Source organism: Pristis pectinata, chromosome 4, assembly GCF_009764475.1.
Source record: "Pristis pectinata isolate sPriPec2 chromosome 4, sPriPec2.1.pri, whole genome shotgun sequence".
NCBI lineage: Eukaryota > Metazoa > Chordata > Chondrichthyes > Rhinopristiformes > Pristidae > Pristis > Pristis pectinata.
Genome location: NC_067408.1, coordinates 76,775,094 through 76,794,219, shown reverse-complemented (window position 1 = coordinate 76,794,219; position 19,126 = coordinate 76,775,094). Strand labels below are relative to the sequence as shown.

The 19,126-nt window shown below is 38.9% G+C and overlaps 1 protein-coding gene across 1 annotated transcript in view; it reads right to left on the bottom strand.

Annotated features, from left to right (window-relative positions):
* The window catches only part of LOC127569658 (cilia- and flagella-associated protein 47-like), a 401,309-nt gene that overhangs the window by 23,745 nt on the left and 358,438 nt on the right, over positions 1-19,126 (bottom strand). The window contains 4 exon segments of the mRNA XM_052014458.1: positions 5,564-5,732; positions 8,897-9,058; positions 10,948-11,119; positions 17,673-17,825. Of these exon segments, the coding sequence (XP_051870418.1) occupies positions 5,564-5,732; positions 8,897-9,058; positions 10,948-11,119; positions 17,673-17,825 (656 nt within the window).

Here is a 19,126-nt window from a genome sequence, read left to right as displayed (position 1 = left end):
ATGTGGGAAGTGTTTAAGGATCAAATACATAGGGTACAGGATATGTATGTCCTGATTAGAAGGAAGGACATGAATGGCAAAATAAGGGAACCTTGGATGTCCAGAGAAGTGATGAACTTAGTCAAGAAGAAAAAGGACAAGTATGTAGAGCTTTGGAAGTTACAATCAGATAGAGCATGTGAGGACCATAAAGAAGCTAGACATGAACTCAAAAAAGGAATTAGAAAAGCCAGGAGGGGCTATGAAAAGTCGTTAGCAAGTAGGGTTAAGGAGAATCCAAAGGTGTTCTATACCTACGTAAGGAATAAGAGGATAACGAGGGAAAAGGTAGGGCCACTTAAGGATAAAGAAGGGAATCTATGTTTGGATGCAGAGGGTGTGGGTGAAGTTCTGAATGAGTATTTCTCTTCAGTATTTACCCAGGAAAGGGATATGCAGGACACAGAAATTGGAACTGAGGGCAGAAACATGTTAGGACATTTAGAGGTCAAGGAGGAGATAATGTTAGGTCTCCTAAACAGTATTAAGGTGGATAAGTCCCCAGGGCCTAATGAGATATACTCCAGGTTACTGAGGGAGGTGAGAGAGGAAATTGCTGGGGCCTTGACCAGTATCTTTGTGTCCTCATTGACCACAGGTGAGGTCCAGGAGTACTGGCGAGTGGCTAATGTTGTTCCTCTATTTAAGAAAGGAACAAGGGAAAATCCGGGGAACTATAGACTGGTGAGTCTCACATCAGTTGTAGGGAAATTGCTGGAGAAAATTGTTAGAGATAGGATATACAAGCATCTGGAATCCAATGGCTTGATTAGGGAAAGCCAACACGGCTTTGTGTGGGGCAAGTCGTGTCTTACTAACCTGGTTGAGTTTTTTGACAAGGTGATGAGAGAGAGTGATGAAGGTAGAGGATGTCATCTATATGGACTTCAGTAAGGCTTTTGACAAGGTCCCACATAATAGGTTTATCAAAAAAGTTCGGATGCATGGGATCAGTGGAGAATTGGCTGTGTGGATCCAGAACTGGCTTGCCCGCAGAAGACAAAGGTGGTGGTTGAAGGGACTTATTCGGGCTGGGGGCCTGTGAGTGGTGGTGTTCTGCAGGGATCTGTACTGGAATCTCTGCTGTTTGTGATGTACATAAATGACCTGGATGAGTATGTTGATGGATGGGTTAGTAAGTTTGCAGACGATACCAAGATTGGTGGAGTTGTGAATAGTGTAGAAGACTGGCAATGGATACAGTGTGACATAGATCAGTTGCAGCTACTGGCAGAGAAATGGAAGATGGAGTTTAACCCAGAAAAATGTGAGGTGTTGCACCTTGGTGGGACTAATGTTATGACACAGTGCACTCTAAAGGGCAAGACCCTTAACAGTGTTGAAGAGCAGAGAGATCTTGGGGTGAAAATCCATGGCTCACTGAAAGTGGCTGCACAGGTAGATCAGGTGGTAAAGAAGGCTTATGGAATCCTTGCTTTCATTAATCGAGGTATTGAGTACAGGAGTCAAGAAGTTATGATGCATCTCTATAGAACTCTGGTTAGGCCACATTTAGAGTATTGCATACAATTCTGGTCACTTCACTTTTGGAACAATGTTGAGGCTTTAGAGAGAGTGCAGAGGAGGTTTATTGAGGATAAGAGGGCATGTGCTATCAGGAGAGGCTGGACAAACTTGGGCTCTTTTCTCTGGAGCAGTGGAGGCTGAGGGGTGATCTGTTAGAAGTGTATAATATTATCAGGGGCATGTATAGGGTGGACAAGCAATATCTTTTTCCCATTATCAAGCAATCCAATACCAGGGGGCATGCATTTAAGGTGAGAGGGGGTAGGTTCAGAACAGATGTGCAGGGTAAGTTTTTTACTCAGAGAGTGGTGGATGCCTGGAATGCATCGCCTGATAGGGTGGCGGAGGCAAATTCATTGGGGGCTTTTAAGAGGGTCTTGGATGGGCACATGAATGAGAGGAAAATGGAGGGATATGGGCATTCTGTAGGTAGAAGGGGATAGCTATGTCGGCACAACATTGTGGGCCAAAGGGCCTGTTCTGTGCTGTACTGTTCTATGTTCTATGAAACACATGGAGGTTAAGCGTGGGCAGCAGTTCAGATCAACCATGATCCATCCCTATATTTTTCAGTTAGAATTATGTGAGACTTGGATGGGAACTTGAAGTTTGTGTATTCCCAGTGTGCCTCCTTCCCTTGTCCTGCTGGATGAGAGCAGCACAGAGTAATAGAGCCATATCTCATGGAAAAGGGCCCTTTGACCCACCGTCAAACTAACAACAGCCCATTTATACTAATCCTATGTTAATCACGTTTTTATTCACCCCACATTCTCAAACACTCCTCCCAGATTCTACCACTCACCCACACATGGGTGCCAATTAATAGTGGCCAATTAACCAACCAACCTGTACATCCTTGGGAAATGTGGGTTGGTAGATTAATTGCTCTAGATCACACAACTTCTGATACCATGGAATGAATTGCAAAACTCATTCTTTAAAACATTTTGCTGATTCTTTTTCTTCTAGTGTGCTTGGTGTTGGCTATTAAAGAGAGACTGTGACTATAACCTTGCTGAGACCATAAGACCATAAGAGATAGGAGCAGAATTTGGCCATTTGGCCCATCAAGTCTACTCCATCATTCAATCATGGCTGATTTTTTTTCAATCCCATTCTCCCACCTTCTCCCTGTAACCCTTAACCCCTTACCAATAAAGAACCTATCAATCTCTGCCTTAAATACACCCAAGGACTTGGCCTCCACAGCCCTCTATGGCAACAAATTCCACATATTCATCACCATCTGGCTGAAGAAATTCTTCCTCATCTCAGTTTTAAAGGGACGTCCCTTTATTCTGAGGCTGTGCCCTTGTGTCCTTGACTCTCCTTCTAATGGAAACATCTTCTCCACATCCACTCTATCCAGGCCCTTCAATATCCAGTAGGTTTCAAAATGATCTCTTCTCATCCTTTTGAACTCCATCGAGTACGGGCCCAGAGACATCAAATGCTCCTCATAGGTTAAACCTTTCATTTCTGGGATCATTCTCGAGAACCTTCTCTGGACCCGCTCCAGGGCCAGCACATCTTTTCTCAGATATGGGGCCCAATATTTGAAATGCGGTCTGACCAACGAGTTATAAAGCCTCGGCAGTACATCCTTGCTTTTATATTTTTGTCCTCTTGAAATGAATGCTCACATTTCCTTTGCCTTCTTTAATACTGACTCAACCTGCAAGTTAACCTTAAAGGAATCCTGAACTAGGAATCCCAAGTCCCTTTGCACCTCCGGTTTCTGAATTCTCTCCCTATTTAGAAAATAGTTGACATCTTTATTCTTCCTACCAAAGTCCATAACCCCACTCTTACCAATACTGTATTCCACCTGTCACTTCTTTGCCCAGTTTCCCAATCTGTCCAAGTCCTTCTGCAGACTCCCTATCTCTGCTACACTATCTGTTCCTCTACCTATCTTGGTATTGTCTGCAAACTTGGCCACAACTTTATCAGTTCCTTTGTCCAGATCATTAATATATAAAGTGAAAAGTTGTGGTCCCAACACTGATCCCTGCAGAACTCCACTAGCCACCATGTACAGAGTCATGCTCTCTGGGTTGCAGTAACCATGTGTAGACGTGCGCCAAAGCTATCTGGAGGGTCCTTGAAATAAAGGAATTCCAGAGTCTATTTAATGCATAGAGATCGAACCAACAAGTTATACAATGGAGAAGCAAACCCTTCAGCCAACCATGTCCATGCTAATCATTGCACTTATCTGTGGCTTGGCGATTCAATTGCTGGTCTCGATGCTTCCTAAATATTGTGAGAGTACCTGAGTTCCACCACCTCCTCAGGCAGCACATTCCAGACTGAAACCACACTGACTGTGAAAAAAAAATCCCTCTCTGATCCCCTCTAAATGTACTAACTCCTACCTTATACCTATGCCCTCTTGTTTTAGACACACCAAAATGGGAAAAATGATTCTTACTATCCACCCGATCTATCCTCCTCATAAGTTTGTACATCTCTATCAAGTCACCCCTCATCCTCTTCTGCTCCAGGGAAAGCAAACACAGCCCATCCCATCTCTCTTATAACTATAATGGTCCAATCCACACAACATCCCAGTGAATCTCCTCTGCACTCTCTCCAGCACTATCACATCTTTTTCTCTGGTGGGGTGACCAGAACTGCACACAATACTCCAGGTTTGGTGCAACTGTTATATTTACAGATGAAGGCAAACACCTTACATGCCTTCTTCACCACCCTCTTCGGCTGTGGTGCCACTTTCAGAGACTGATGGATTTGCAATGGGAGGGAACCTTGCAGAATGCTTCCCTCCCATCACAGCAATATATTTTGCTGTGACGTGAGGAAAATTACATTTCTGTACATTCTTGTAGATTTCTTAACATCCTAGAATTCCCTACTCAACAGCTCTGTGAGAGTATCTTCAACACATGGACTACTATCTTTAAAGAAAGTAACTCACCACCACCTTCTCAGGGATAATTGGGGATGATCAATAAATGGTAGCCCTATCAGTGATGTTACATCTTATAAATGTTTAGTTTTAAAAGATTGTTGACATTAATGGTGGTCCAAGAGAAATCCTGACTCCAAATGTGTATGTCCACAATTGAAGAAGAGACAGTTCTTACCAATGTTAGAGAAAACAAAATCACTTCACTCAAAATAGGAATAAAACTTCTAATACAAGAAACAAAAAATTTACCAGCCAGTGTGGATAACAGCTTAATACATTCTGACACTCCACTATAAAATCCATTGCTTGAGGCATACTGTTTAAGACAGAAGTTACATAAAACACACTTCCATTGATATTCCCTTCATCCTAATGCCTTTAAATGTTCCTCAAAACACCCTTGCAGACAAAGTACAACTTTATCATATACTGGTGCATATATTAATAAAGCTATATTTCTTCTAAGAAAAAAGATGGAAGCTTGAAACTATTGTAAGAGCCTATAACTTTCAGGTTTTTTTTTAAATCCCTGAAGCCTCTGGAGGTGTAGAATACTAGGCAAAGTAATTTTTTTTTAGCCAATGGTTGTAAATCTACTAACTCAGATAAGTTCATTCAAATATAAAGCACTTTTTTTTACAATTGACAGGCTGCATTATTAAACTCACTCCTTTGCTGCACTAATGGCATTAGATTATTAATTTCACTTCAGGAATTTGTAAAGAGGCTTGGATGGTATAAAAGAAGCATTAAAGAGATGCTTTCAGAATGAAATTAGAGACTTTCATTTGCATATGGTAAAGAGAACATTCATTCTACATATAAATTATGAGATTCTTCTTATAATACTCAATGAAATTCGATTGAGAATAAAACCCATTTCTTAAGGCTGATATTAATGTCCAATAAATATATTAATAATAAGAAAAAGGGTCAAATATGTCATCTGCTTTGCCAAATAAAGTAATTCTAGTTTGAGATTTTTGAGGGCATTGGACTATTTATTGCACTGGCAAAGTTAAAATATCATGCTATGTATTTTCTGTCTATTACACTCACCTGGATGAGCAGTCTTGCTTTGTATTTCTTGCTGTACATTCGTGGAGTGAATCCAACAGTAATTAGAGTCCCAGCTGAGCCAAGTGGAAGCAATTCTCCAGTCTGAGGTGATACCTCAAATTCTGGATCACTACACGGTAGGAAATGTGCTGTGAATGGTACGGGATCCCTAAAAGTTAAAGGAAATGAGTCAAAAACCATATGAAGCAATAAATTCTTAAAAAGATAATCACCATTACGCAGAATGTGGTCTCCTCTCCACTGTTAAAACCAAATGCAGATTGGATGACCACTTTGTACAGCAGTTGTATTTAGTCTGCAAGGACTACCCTAACCTCCCAGTTGCTTGTCACTTCAGTTCTTCATCCCACTCCCATCCTGCCTGTGGCCTCTTGCACTGTTCTAAAGAGATCCAACATAAACTTGAAATACAGGTTCTCATCTTCCATCTGGACATGTGTTTAACATTGAATTTAACCATTTAAAGTAACTCACTTTCTCTGTGTCACAACTGGTCAGCTCTGCCATATGTTATCCATCTGTAACATTAACTCAGTGTTTTTCTCTCTGCACAGACACTGTCTGATCTGCTGGGCATTTCCCACAGCTCTGACTTGTATCATACAGCTTTTACATATTCCTTAGTTTGTTTTCTCTCTATTTCTTAAAAACCCTTTATCAACTTATCAACCAGATGGCTTCATCATCACTTAACACCACGATAACACTGGCCTCGTCCTGTCAGGGTGACTCCTTTTGTCCTATTCCTCCCGTCCTTACCTTCTCTCTAACTTAAAACTAACTTGTTTACTTACTTTCCCAGTTCTGACAAATTCTTTGACCTGAAATGTTAATTCTATTTCTGGTTCCACAGATGCTGCCTGACCTGGTGAATGTTCCCAGCCTTTTCTGTTTTTATTTCAGATTTCCAGCATCTGCAGGTTTTATTTTCACTGGCAATTGTCATTAATAGCTGTCTCTGAAAGATTGTCTTTGAAATTTCATCTGATCTCATCAGATGAAAATCAGAATCCAGGTTTTTAAAACCATACATGGGATCCATAGTTTATAAATGGAGGTGCAGAATACAAAAGTAAAGGAATTGTATTTTGTTAAACACTGGTTAGCCTGGCCCTAGAATGAGTGCAGACAATAATTACTTGAATGGTACCAGGGATGAAAGACTTATGTTGTTTACCCTTACAGCTGAGCAGGTTGAGGGGAAATTTGAAAGATTATTCTGAAATCTTCAGGAGCTGATTCCCATCCAGAAGTACCAGAGGATATGGATTTAAAGTGATTGACAAAAGAACCTGAGGCAACCAGAGGAAATATTTTTTTGTGCAATGAATTGAAAGGATGATGGAAATGAATTCTTTAAAATTGAATTGGATGTCTTCTTGAAAAAGGAAGCTTTAATAGGTGCAGTGATTACAGCAGAGGAAAAGCACTAATTATCTCTTTCAATAATCTGGCTCAGATGTAGTGGGTCAAATGACCTCTTGATGTTGTATTACCCCATGATTCCATCAAGCAAAGAGATTTGGAGCCTGAAGAATGCTAAACGTTGGAGAAACCAATAAATGCAGGTGGGAACAAGTTCTTTAAATGATCAATTTTTTTCCATTTTTTTCTTGGACTTGCTTCATTGACCCATGGAGTATAACATCAGAAAAATTATGACCTCCACACCCCTTTACCCTTTAGTTTGAGAGATTCTCAAGAATAAGCATGGCATCCCCTATTGGAATATATTTTTAATATCATTATTGTGGAGGATCAGAAAAGAATGAAAGAAAGACAACTTTTAAGAAGGATGCAGGCTACAATAAGTAAGCTCCACTCTGAAATCAACAGAGGTCTTATGACCAACGAACAATCTGCTGGAGGAACTCATTGGGTCAAGCAGCATTTATGGGAGGGAAGGAATTGTGCCTCCAGAGGTCTTATGTGCCCTGATTAGGGAGATGCAGAGGTGCTGTGGTTCACCAAAACAAATAACAGAACTAGGTCAACTGCTGCATGGAGACCAAGAGATAGGTCATCCCTCTGCAAGGCACATATCAAATTTTAATGATACCACTCTGCAAGGTAATTTAAGATTCATGGCCACTCATTTGGTGCAACTTGTTTGCGGAACTTGAGGCTCATTTTGTTAGCAACTATATTTCTTATATCTCCTTTTTGCTGAGGTGAATGCACCCTAAGTGGATGTTGCAGAATCATAATAATTTTCTAACAGTCATAATAAACTGGGAAGAGACACATTGCTGGTAAGTGGAAATTCAACAAACTTCCTTGTAGAACCAGACTATTTTCATGTCCTTTCATAAAGGAGTGGCCAGGAAGCAAGTTTCTTAAAACTTTCAGGGAAACACTGGTTACATTGCACAGATGAAAATAACTAAGTCTATGAAACAAAATGTAAAACAATATCCTGTGGATAAAACAAAATTAAAGTCAGATTAGAAATTTTTTAAAAATCTCCACCTTATATGTGATAACAGCAAGTAAATTGAAGTCCAGTCCTGGTAGTCCTATGGTTCAGGAACATCTCTTTACCCACTTGAAGAGATTTTTCAAATTATTAAGATTGGTTTGAAATTGGTTATATGAAAATTTAGAGTTGGAGACACAAGAGACTGCAGATTGCTGGAGTCTAGAGCAACAAACAAATTGCTGGAGGAATTCAATGAGTCAGGCAGCATCTGTGGAAGGAAATGGACAGTCGACATTTCGGATCGAGAATCTTCATCTGGACTGCAAGAGAATTTAGAGCTGATGATTTAGCCATCCTATCTCAGAACTGAAGATAGTAAAAATGTGCCTTCAGTGGATTAGGGCCAAAAATCTAGTGTATTATTTACAGTAAAAGTATAAAAAGATTTAGATGAGTAATTGTGAATCCACAAAAAAAAACATTAGTAACTTAATTCTTCTCTCCTATAGATTCTATCTGGCCAGATGAATATTTCCAGCATTTTCTATTTTTTTACTTCTAACACTTATTTCCACATTCTTCAATAATGATTTTCAATTCAACTGGTTGTCAGGAAATACTGTAGCTTTCCCTGTTCATACAAGTTTCTACACAGAAATGGATCTCTAATCATATTCAATTCCAGTATAAAATCCATGGAAGTCTGCAGGCAAATGCTTATGCAATGAAAACTATTGCTGTTCATTCACTATTGAAAGCAAAATCTAACCCATTGCATACTCAGAAATTAATTTGCTTCATACATATTTTATAACAAAAAGTTTGCTATTTGTGGAACATTAAGGACATTAACCTTCTAAAGTACTGCAAGTAATCAGAATGTATTATAATACCTTGTCTGGCTTGTAAGCCTAAAGCAAACAACAGACTCTTTATTCAGCCCTGTTGTTTCAATATTGATGACGTCGTCTACCTGTGGCTCAGTGGCAGTCAGCAGTAATGGGAATTTCCAGACTCCACCTGTTGCAGATTGCACCTTCAACATTGCTGGATGGCTGAATTAAAATTATAAAATGGTTAAAAATGCAATTATATGAAATGCATTCATGTTCAAAATATTGTGAAACTTTGGCATTTTCAGTGTTCTTTAACGAAGGGAAAATATTTACCCTGGCATAAAAAGACGCTCAACTGCATCAATAATAAGCAATGACTTATGCTATATAATGGCAATTTGGCACTGATCCACTTCCTCAATCCAATGCTATCATCACTGTGATGATTATGTTGGTTAATTTTTCAGGCACACCAAAACAATACCAAAAATGGTCAATTAATAAAAATACGGACAGAGTTTGCCTGCAGGCACATTCCATGAAGTTGAAATGCTTCCTGAAATCTTGTCCAGTTTAATTCCAGAAAAGGATATGATGCAGAGAGAGGTCACAATGCATTCATATCACAAAACAGAAATTAATGACCTTGAAGTTAAGAGTAATTGATTGCTAATTTGATTTTTTCCTAAGTGTAATCAACTATAAAAGATTGCCATGACTGATTATCTTTAAGAATAAGAAAGGCTCTTCATTTGTTAGCATGGGCAACAGACATTTATACTTGGCTTGCTTTTGTACAAATACATCTTTTTTAACTGTAATTGATACAGATGGTTTCAATCAGCACAGAATTGCATGAGAGCTCTGTTGTTATGAAGTAGCATCTTTAGTTACCACTTTCTCGAAGTGATGAAACACGATGTACACTTTAAGCAATTCTTTGAGCAACATAAACTATACTATGTGATTAGGCCAAAAATTCCACATCAACTTGTCACACTATTGTAAATACTTTGGTAAACATGCAAAGATCACTCATGATTGCTGAGAGGGAGGTCTCAGGATGGCTGAGGCCCAGATTTTACTGACGGAATTCTTCTCCACAAATAATTGATTTTCAATGTTTTCCTGCAGGATTTTAATGAGTTCCAGTTATTTTTGTGAATGGACACAAATTATTTTTCATTACAGTGAGTTCTGAAGTATTTACATATTTTGAAATCACACTTTTTCAGGCTTTAACTTGAACCCAGCTCTCCAGCCACATGCAAGAAGAAATGAATGCTTTAACTTCAAGAGCAAGCTGGAGATACACTTTCATCCACAAAATACTCCCACATCTAAATAAAAGTATATTGATATTAAAGATAGTTAAGTGTCATCTATTGACTTTCAGATAGTTCATCAGAAATTGGATGTTCAATTTCAAATATAGAATGTCCATTGCCTACAGCTGGACTCAAGATAAATATGGGAAGGTAACTCCTGACTGTTAAACAGGTCTCAGAGTGGCTGAGGCCCAGATTATTTTTGTGGTAATACTCCTGCAAGCCTTACAAAATTGATATAGAACTTAAACTTTGATGGGCCTGTTCAGATCTATAGATCCAGAATTTTATTGGAATGTACATGGAGCAAGTCCTAATTAAATGTCAAACCAGGTCCTACAATATTAAAAGAGCCTTCTGACTGAAAAAAAGCAGGCTCTGAGGAAGTCAACAGATAGAATTATGTTAAAATATACTTGACCAGACGTAGAGGTTCATGCAGCAGTGAGGCCACCACATCCTATTTGAGGCCATCAACATGACAGCAACACAAAGTGCAACCTGTTTAAAATCTCTCCCATCTACATTTTGACACAATTCTTGCTTGCATTCGATATCTTGCTCCTCTTGATTACAGACATTACCGCATTAAAGGGCAATTTGATGGCACCTCAGCCAGGAATTTCTGAATAGCCTTGTAGATTTACCAGTTGCCAACAAGTGAATACCAAAAATAAGGCAAATTGCTTGTGCATTTTTTAAATCTAGCTTCTGCTACTTTCTCACAATGTTTGCATTGGTAATAATTCCTTTAAGGTGCCAATTTTATAATTCACTTACCTTATTGGTTTGGGAGGTGCAAAAACAATATTGAAGGTCAACATGACAATGCCAGTCTGTGTGTCCCATTCCTTTTTCACAAAGCTTATTGCAACTGTAGACTCCATTTGAACTCTTGCCTTCTCTGTCTCATACAGAATTTCATAAAAGAATTCATCTGCTACGTTTTGTCCTGTTGAATAAGCAAACAGAAAAAAATCATGACATTCCCATATAATTTATAATGAAAAATACCCAGACCTAACACTGGGTATCTTCAATAAAGATACATATACATATGAATGTCTCAGCAAACATGCACAGTAATGATCATTTACTTGATGTACCCTGGTTAGATATGCGCTATGTATCAAAGACTAAAGGGCGAGATGAACGGGAATGACAGGCATATGAGAAAAGAAAGGAAATTCCGAGTACAGGTACAAGACTGTAGTTCTGTTGCAGCAATAATCCGCTTATTTATTGTGGAAAGCGGAAGTATGAGGTGATTGCAAAGGCAATAGTCATCTGGGTCACCCATGCACTACCCTTGGAGATGAACATAATTTTAAGAAGGTGGAAACAAAGATCAAGCTACAGATGACTGTTGCTGCGGCTGAGGTGCCAGATTTACATTGCATGATAGCTGCAGGGGATTTCACAGAACGTGGCCATGGCACTCCCTTGACCTAGTCCCTATTAAGACAGTTTGTTTTAGTATTAGTGCATAATTGCTCCAAGACATGCAGGAAACTTTGGTGCCTTGATATTTGTGGCCTGAAGGACAATGTTTCTGATATTTCCATTGCCAGCTGTCCAATTAAAGCTGCTGCAGTTGCTGACAAGCCCATGATTAATCCTTGAAATCTGGTAGCATGAAAAGTTGGGTACAAACATTGAACTCATTAGAACAAAATTCCTATGTCACCTATTTTAAGAATTGTTAACATAATTAACATTGAAATAACAGCTAAAATAATGCACAAAGGATTTGGCCAGAATTTGTTAATTGTTCAAGAGTTAATATAATGCAGTTTCAAGATCATTAAGTTTAGAATGGAAATTTTAGTTAAATTCCCAAGTTGCTGCATTTTATAACCGAGCCCATTTAATTCTTCTTCATCAATTCAATCTAAAAGAGCAGGCACCATTAATACAAATATTTCTTTTCCTTTTATAAGGAAATGCCTGGCCTCAACTTGGCAATTTCCCATGGCAACGTACTTGAAATCCAGAATTCACAGTGTGGGAAGTCAGAGATATAGACCTACATCTCAACAATCTGTGGAACAAAATGTTGGGAGTGTTCAGGAAATTAATGCTTCAAGAAGACACTACACAGATTGAAGTCCTTGATAAAAGGTCTGAGAGAAATGTTGATGAGGATTTAAGAGAATAGCACAAAAAGAAAAGTGCTGGTACATAAGATGCTTTAACACTGCCTTTCATGGGTTCAGATCTCAGAAGATTGGCACACTTAAGAATTCTCTCTGTATTTAAACCATTAATTCCATCTTGGTTTTCTGTGATTCTGCTGTGAATTAAGAGAGTTGAATTTAGATGAGTAATTGCAGGGAGCCAGGAATTAAACACACCTCTCTTGGAATCTAAACTGTCAGGGCCAGTGTAAAAACAAAAGCACAGAAATACACACAACCAGCAGTCTGTTACAGGGCCAGAAATTCCCCTGGATTTGTTAGATTCCAGGAGAGTTGTGCTTAATTCCTGGCTCCCTGCAATTACTCATCTAAATTCAACTCTCTTAATTCACAGCAGAATCACAGAAAACCAAGATGGAATTAATGGTTTCAATACAGAGAGAATTGTTTATGCAGTTTTTGGGATAGAACTGGAAGCTGGAAATAAATTTAGTTCAGTCTGCAGCACAAGTTAATCAACAGGAAATTTGAATTAAACAATTGGTCTGCAGTCGCTAATAAGGATTGGTTTATCATTATTGTCACATATACTGAGATATGGTGAAAAGCTTTTGTTTTGCATGCCATCCAGACAGATTATCCATACATAATTACATCAAGGTAGAAAAAGAAAACAGAATCCAGTATATAGTGTTGTGGTTACGGAGAAAGTACTGTGCAGGTAGACAAATAAATTGCAAGAGGCTCTGCGAGGTAGGTTGGGAGTTTGATAACAGTGGGACAGAAGCTGTCCTTGAGTCTGGTGGTTCGTGCTCTCAGGCTTTTGTATCTTCTGCCCGATGGGAGAGGGGACAAGATAGAATGTCCAGGGTGGGAGGGGTCTTTGATAATGTTAGCCTCTTTTCCAAAGCAGCGGGAAGTGTTGATGGACTCAATGGAGGGGAGGTCGGTTTGTGTGATGGACTGAGCTGCGTTCACATCTCTGTGCAGTTTCTTGCGGTCTTGGATAGAGCAGTTGCCATACCAAGTTGTGATGCATCTGGATAGGATGCTTTCTATGGTGCTCCTCTAAAAATTGATAAGAGTCATTGGGGACATGCTGAATTTCCTCAGTCTTTTGAGGAAGTAGAGGCATTGGTGTGCTTTTTTGGCCATAGTGTCTGTGTGGCTGGACCAGGACAAATTGTTGGTGATATTGACATTTAGGATCTTCCTTGCTTTAAAAGGCAAAAGGCAAATTAAACCAGTCATCTCTCGGAAATTTTGTGTAGAAATGCAAATGCAATAATAAGAAAGCAATCAGGGCAATTTTGACAAGGCAACTCCTGCAACATCTATGAAAATTAAAATATATTAATCCCAAACAATGAATCAATTAGATACTCTTATGTAGGCAGCAGGTAAACAACAAATAAGACTTGTTTTATTAGCCGGCTTTAGTTTTCTATCATATAAACATCTTCCATGGGTGACATCATCTCTTGGCAATTTATCAGCAGTTTAGAATGTTGTGATGCTGAACTTTCAATGAAAAGCTTCCCAATGACAACTTATTTCAAATAACCTGTTTTTTAACTACACTGAGGCATAATTTGTAACCAAACGCAGATGGATGTTTCAACATGAAATCCCAAAATTGCTGCTGAAGATGCAGAGCTCCACTCTCAACTTCATGAAATGAAAATGTAGTTGCCTGCCTCGGGATTGAAAAGCACTGAAGGCCATGAAGTAAGCGTACCACAAGAAGTTAATTGTGGTTCAATTTAAGTATCCTTACAATTAAATGATATGGCATGGAAAATTTAGTTTCACAATTGTAGAATCTCGTGCTTTCATAAGTTAATTTTACTGGAGGTTGTAATTATTTTATGCTTTTAACTTCTATTTTCTTCCCCTCTTTACTTTTTGTTTCATATTTGATGTGTTATTAAAATCACATGATCAAGAAGAATTTGACATTGGACCTCGCACTTCCCTTTCAGAATTTCCTCGGACTCTTTATAGCCATGGAAAAACTTTAACAATATAGGAAACAGAAGTTTTTTTGCCTTCTCAATCCTTGAGCCATGAGTTCACAACCTTTCAATGTGATTCATTATTGAGGTAACTGGTTGCTTTCCCCATTGACTCAGGTTTCAGATGCCCAATTTCCCAAGTCATTATTAATAGCTTACACTTCCATTAACCTGTGGCACAAAATATAATCACCTTTCCCTTGCTTGTTTAATACTGATGGGTTTCATTTAGTACCAGACTACAACATGTTATGGCCCAGTCCATGAGCAGAATGATTCTCTTTCATTCCTCCTGCACTGCTCCTTTTCATTTGTTCAAATACCAATTGCCTGCTTCTGGTTGATGACCTGCTTGTGTTCAAATTTCTCACCCAACATTTCACAGTCAATTATACACATTAAAACTCTGCTCATAGAAGAAAATCTAACTCCACCTGGTGAATGATCCATTCAAAGAAGTCTAATAAAATTATTTAAATCACATTACCAAAAGTGGATCCACCTGCTTTGTGTCCGTGAAAATTGAAGGAACATTCAGTGGAAAATACACAACTGGAATAACAATTAAAGCAGCCACACCTTGTATACTTCCAGATTTACCCATATCATTTGAGAACTTAACAAAAAAAGCAAACTTTATTCATGCAATTTTTCTGCTATGGTCATGGATGGTGACATTGGTTACATACTCCTGATCTATGTGCGTTATCATTTATTATATATCTTGCATAGCTTCTGAAATATATACATGAAACTGAATATTATTTTAAATCTCAGTAAAAAAAATTTGCGCATTGCAGTGTCTCCTTCCCTTGGTAGTTGACTTCACCAGGTCAAATGAACCGATCTTTCTTTTCAGTCATTCTATTGTGCACAAAGTGTTTATATGTAATATTTGAAGAGATAAAGCTTTGTTCCTGGTTTTGGTATTTAATTTAACCCTGTTATGCAAGTATTATGCAAGTCTTAGACACGTGCCACTGGAAAATCTGGTACTTGTTTGTGTGGCAGATCCGTTGAAGGCTAACATCAAGGAACACTGATGCAGGAACCCCACACCACAGACACTGCTGTGTGAATGGCCTTTGGCCGGGCAAACAAATGTTTAAATGCTAGATTATAATCGATATAACTGGCACCTAACTCATTGTACAGTCTTTCTCATATCTTTTCTGCCATAGTTACAGTGAAAGTTTGGGAAGGGGCACAAGTCTTTGGATCATTATAATTCCATACTCATTTTAGCACTTTCCAATGTTGTTTTACCTTTTTTTCTTCTATTCATTTTTATTGCACACTAAACGACTGCTAATGTTATTGGGAAAATGTTATTTTTTTAAGTGTTGTTTGTCTCTAATGTTTTGGCAAAAGAACTTATCTGCCGATCTTGGCTTCTTTTTGAGAAAATCTTGTTTTTAAATAATCAAGGAAGCACCTCCCAAGTGCAACCTAAGATCTTATACTCAACCACAACATAATTTGTGGCAGATTTTCCATTCTCCTGAAGTTGCTTATTGCCTGCCTCTGGGCCACACTGGTTACTCCACTGCGGCCTCCAACACAATCTTCGCTAGGATCTTAGTTCCAAGCATTTCAGAATGGCCTGTGCAACACTGAGACTTTATCAGCGCAGACTGTACTCACAAAATATTTTCGACAGCTGGAGAGGCTCCACCCGACAGACCCACTGTCAGCATGGTTGTGGCCTTTTTATTATAGTGAAAGAAATTGTCTTTCACAAGCAATCAGTGATATTTGGAACACATAAAACATTGTTCACAAAAAAAATTAAAAATAATCTTTACATTCAAGCAAAAAAAGATTGCTCACCCACAAAAAATGAAATCATTATAACTAATTTGGATAAATCATAAAAACAGAGCTGATGTCTCCCATTCATTTCAATGCAGCCTAGAGCTGGGAAAGGGACTAAAGATTATTGTGTCTTGAATTCATTGGAGCAGGACAGGGGCAGCTGGAAGCACAGAGTCAGGGAAGAAAGATGCGACTATCAAAGTAGACTGATACGAGTGCTGGAAACTGGGGCTTACAAAGGAATACATGGGTAAGCCATGGAACTAGCAATGGCCCAATAGTATTAACCCATTCATTTTTGTGGTGTGAGTAAATCAAATTACTGCAAAACGACTAGCCCTAATCATCAGTAAGAGGGAAAATCTATTAGAAATAATGACCTAATAAAATAACTTAGTGTAAACTTCATTGCTATCAATGTCAAGTTGTATATTTACTCTTTGATGAAAAATTCTGCTTATCAAGATGAGAAATAACTTTCATTACCAAACAACTACAGGCGAAGTGCAGCAAGGGTGACCATATAGTTTGTGTGAATATTAGGACTACTTTTGAGGTGGTTATTGGCGGGTTGATAACTGCATACACAATATAAAAATAATTGGATGTGCACATAAGCCTTGGTAGGTGCATTAGTAGGTGACTTTATCAAAGTGATAATATTGTTATATGTACTCTTTTTGCACACTTAAGTCTATTAGTATTGCATTTGACTATGCAAATATAATAGAATGTATGAATTAAGATATTGCTATGCTAGATTACTTTTGGGAGTGTTGATTAGTTTGAAAATGTTTCAGCAATCTGAAAATCAAATTGTTTTCTGATGCAATTGGATTGAGAAAGGATACGGAATCTTTGGAACTTCTCAGTTTTGGCTTGGCGAGGAATCTTCATATTTTACAGTTGACGTTGTACGGATATGAGAAGTAAGTGTCACTCATAATCCAAGTGTTTTGGTCATAAAGAGAGTCAGCTGGATTGTGGTGGGGGCAATGGGGAAATCTTGTGAAATAAAAAGGCTCAGTTTTATTGATGCAGGAGGTAGTTATCAATCACGATACTTAATAGCACAAATTCCACAAGCCTATTATTTCTTTGCAATTGAAATTGATATGAGTGTACGGGGCTCTGTAATTGACTCCTAAGTGGGTATTATAGATGTTACCATGTATTCCCTGGGGTATTGCAGCTGTCAGTAGAAATTAAAGCTCCACAAATATTCCTGTGATTTTTATAAACTTCATTGTGTTTCAATCCAATTTGTTATGAGAATGACCATCATTGGTGTACTTGCAAATCACTTTTTTTAAAGAAGAGGAATATATGCCCTGGTAGACTACAAAGCATTATAAGCAATCAGAATTACAAAGAATTTTGTCAAGGTTTTTCATATCGATACAGCCAGTAAAGCCTTGAGGTTAATTATTTGGAAAACATTAACATTTTCATGAGATGCCATGCAATGACTGGCTATTTCTTGCAATGAGGGGAAGAAAACAGACAGAAAATCACTAAATTGAACTCTGTAACTTACTATTGTTTTCCTGAATCTCCTCATGATCACAAGTACAAGAAGTCATAGCTTCAGTCTCCATCGCTACTGTCTGTGAAGAACCAGGGACGGCACCAGTCAGTATAATTTCTATTGCTTTTTCTGTTCTTTGTCTAGCTTGGCACTGGATCACAGCTGTGGAAAACAACATTTATATTTTTAGATTTTAGGGGCTTGATCAGCAATTTTAACAGTACATTTCAAAAATCTTTGCAATTCTTGGATATGAGTATTTTATGGCACTGTTTAGATGTGCTTAAGTCAACCACCACAACCTGAATTCATATTAAAGTTGTAGCATCATAAAACGTTCCAAAGCACTTCACATAAATGCGATCACCAAACAAAATTTATCACCAAACCACATAAGAAGATATTAGGTCAAGCTGACAAAGGATTGAACAAAATCTTTGAGTATCTGGGAGGTGCAGAAAGACTTAGAAAGGCAAAGAAATAGAGGGAGATAATTCTGGAGCTTAGGGCCTGGCCTGTTGACCAGTGGTAGAGTGATGAAAATCTGGGAAGGGTAAGTCCTAGGTTCGTGAAACAGCAGAGATCTCAGATTGCGGGGTTGGAGGAGAAATGAGGCCATGAAATGATTTGAAAAATCAGGGAAACAGATAAGAGGTTCTGTGGCAGTGATCATGAATCCCGGATGGTTTGTTGCCTCCCAGGTGCCAGGGTCCAGGATGTCACTGATCGGGTCCACGGGATTCTAGAGCGGGAGGGAGAACAGCCAGAAGTCGTGGTTCATGTTGGTACCAACGACATAGGTAGGAAGAGGGATGAGGTCCTGAAAAGTGAGTTTAGCGAGCAGGACCTCGAGGGTAGCAATCTCGGGATTGCTGCCAGTGCCAAGTGATAGTGAAGGTAGGAATAGGAGGAGATGGCAAATAAATGTGTGGCTGAGAAGTTGGTGCAGGAGGGAGGGTTTTAGATATTTGGATCATTGGGATCTCTTCTGGGGAAGGTGGGACCTGTACAGAGAGGACGGGTTACACCCGAACTTGAGGGGGGCCAATATCCTTGCGGCCAGGTTTGCTAGGGTGGTTCAGGAGGGTTTAAACTAGATTGCAAGGGGGAAGGGAACTGGAGAAGTAGGTCAGAGGAAGAAGGGGATGGGGAGAAGTCAGATCTGACAGGTAGAGAGACTTTGAGGAAGGAGAAGCAGAGTATAGGCTATAAAAGTAGTAAGGTGGATGGGCTAAAGTGCATTTACTTAAATACGAGAAGCATCAAGAATAAGGGAGATGAACTGAGAGCTTGGATAAGTACATGGGACTATGATATTGTGGCTATTACAGAGACATGGCTGACATCAGGGCAGGAATGGGTATTGAATATTCCTGGTTTTCAGTGTTTTAAAAGGGATAGGGAGTGGGGGAGAAGAGGAGGAGGGGTGACGGTACTGGTCAGGGACACTGTTACAGCTGCAG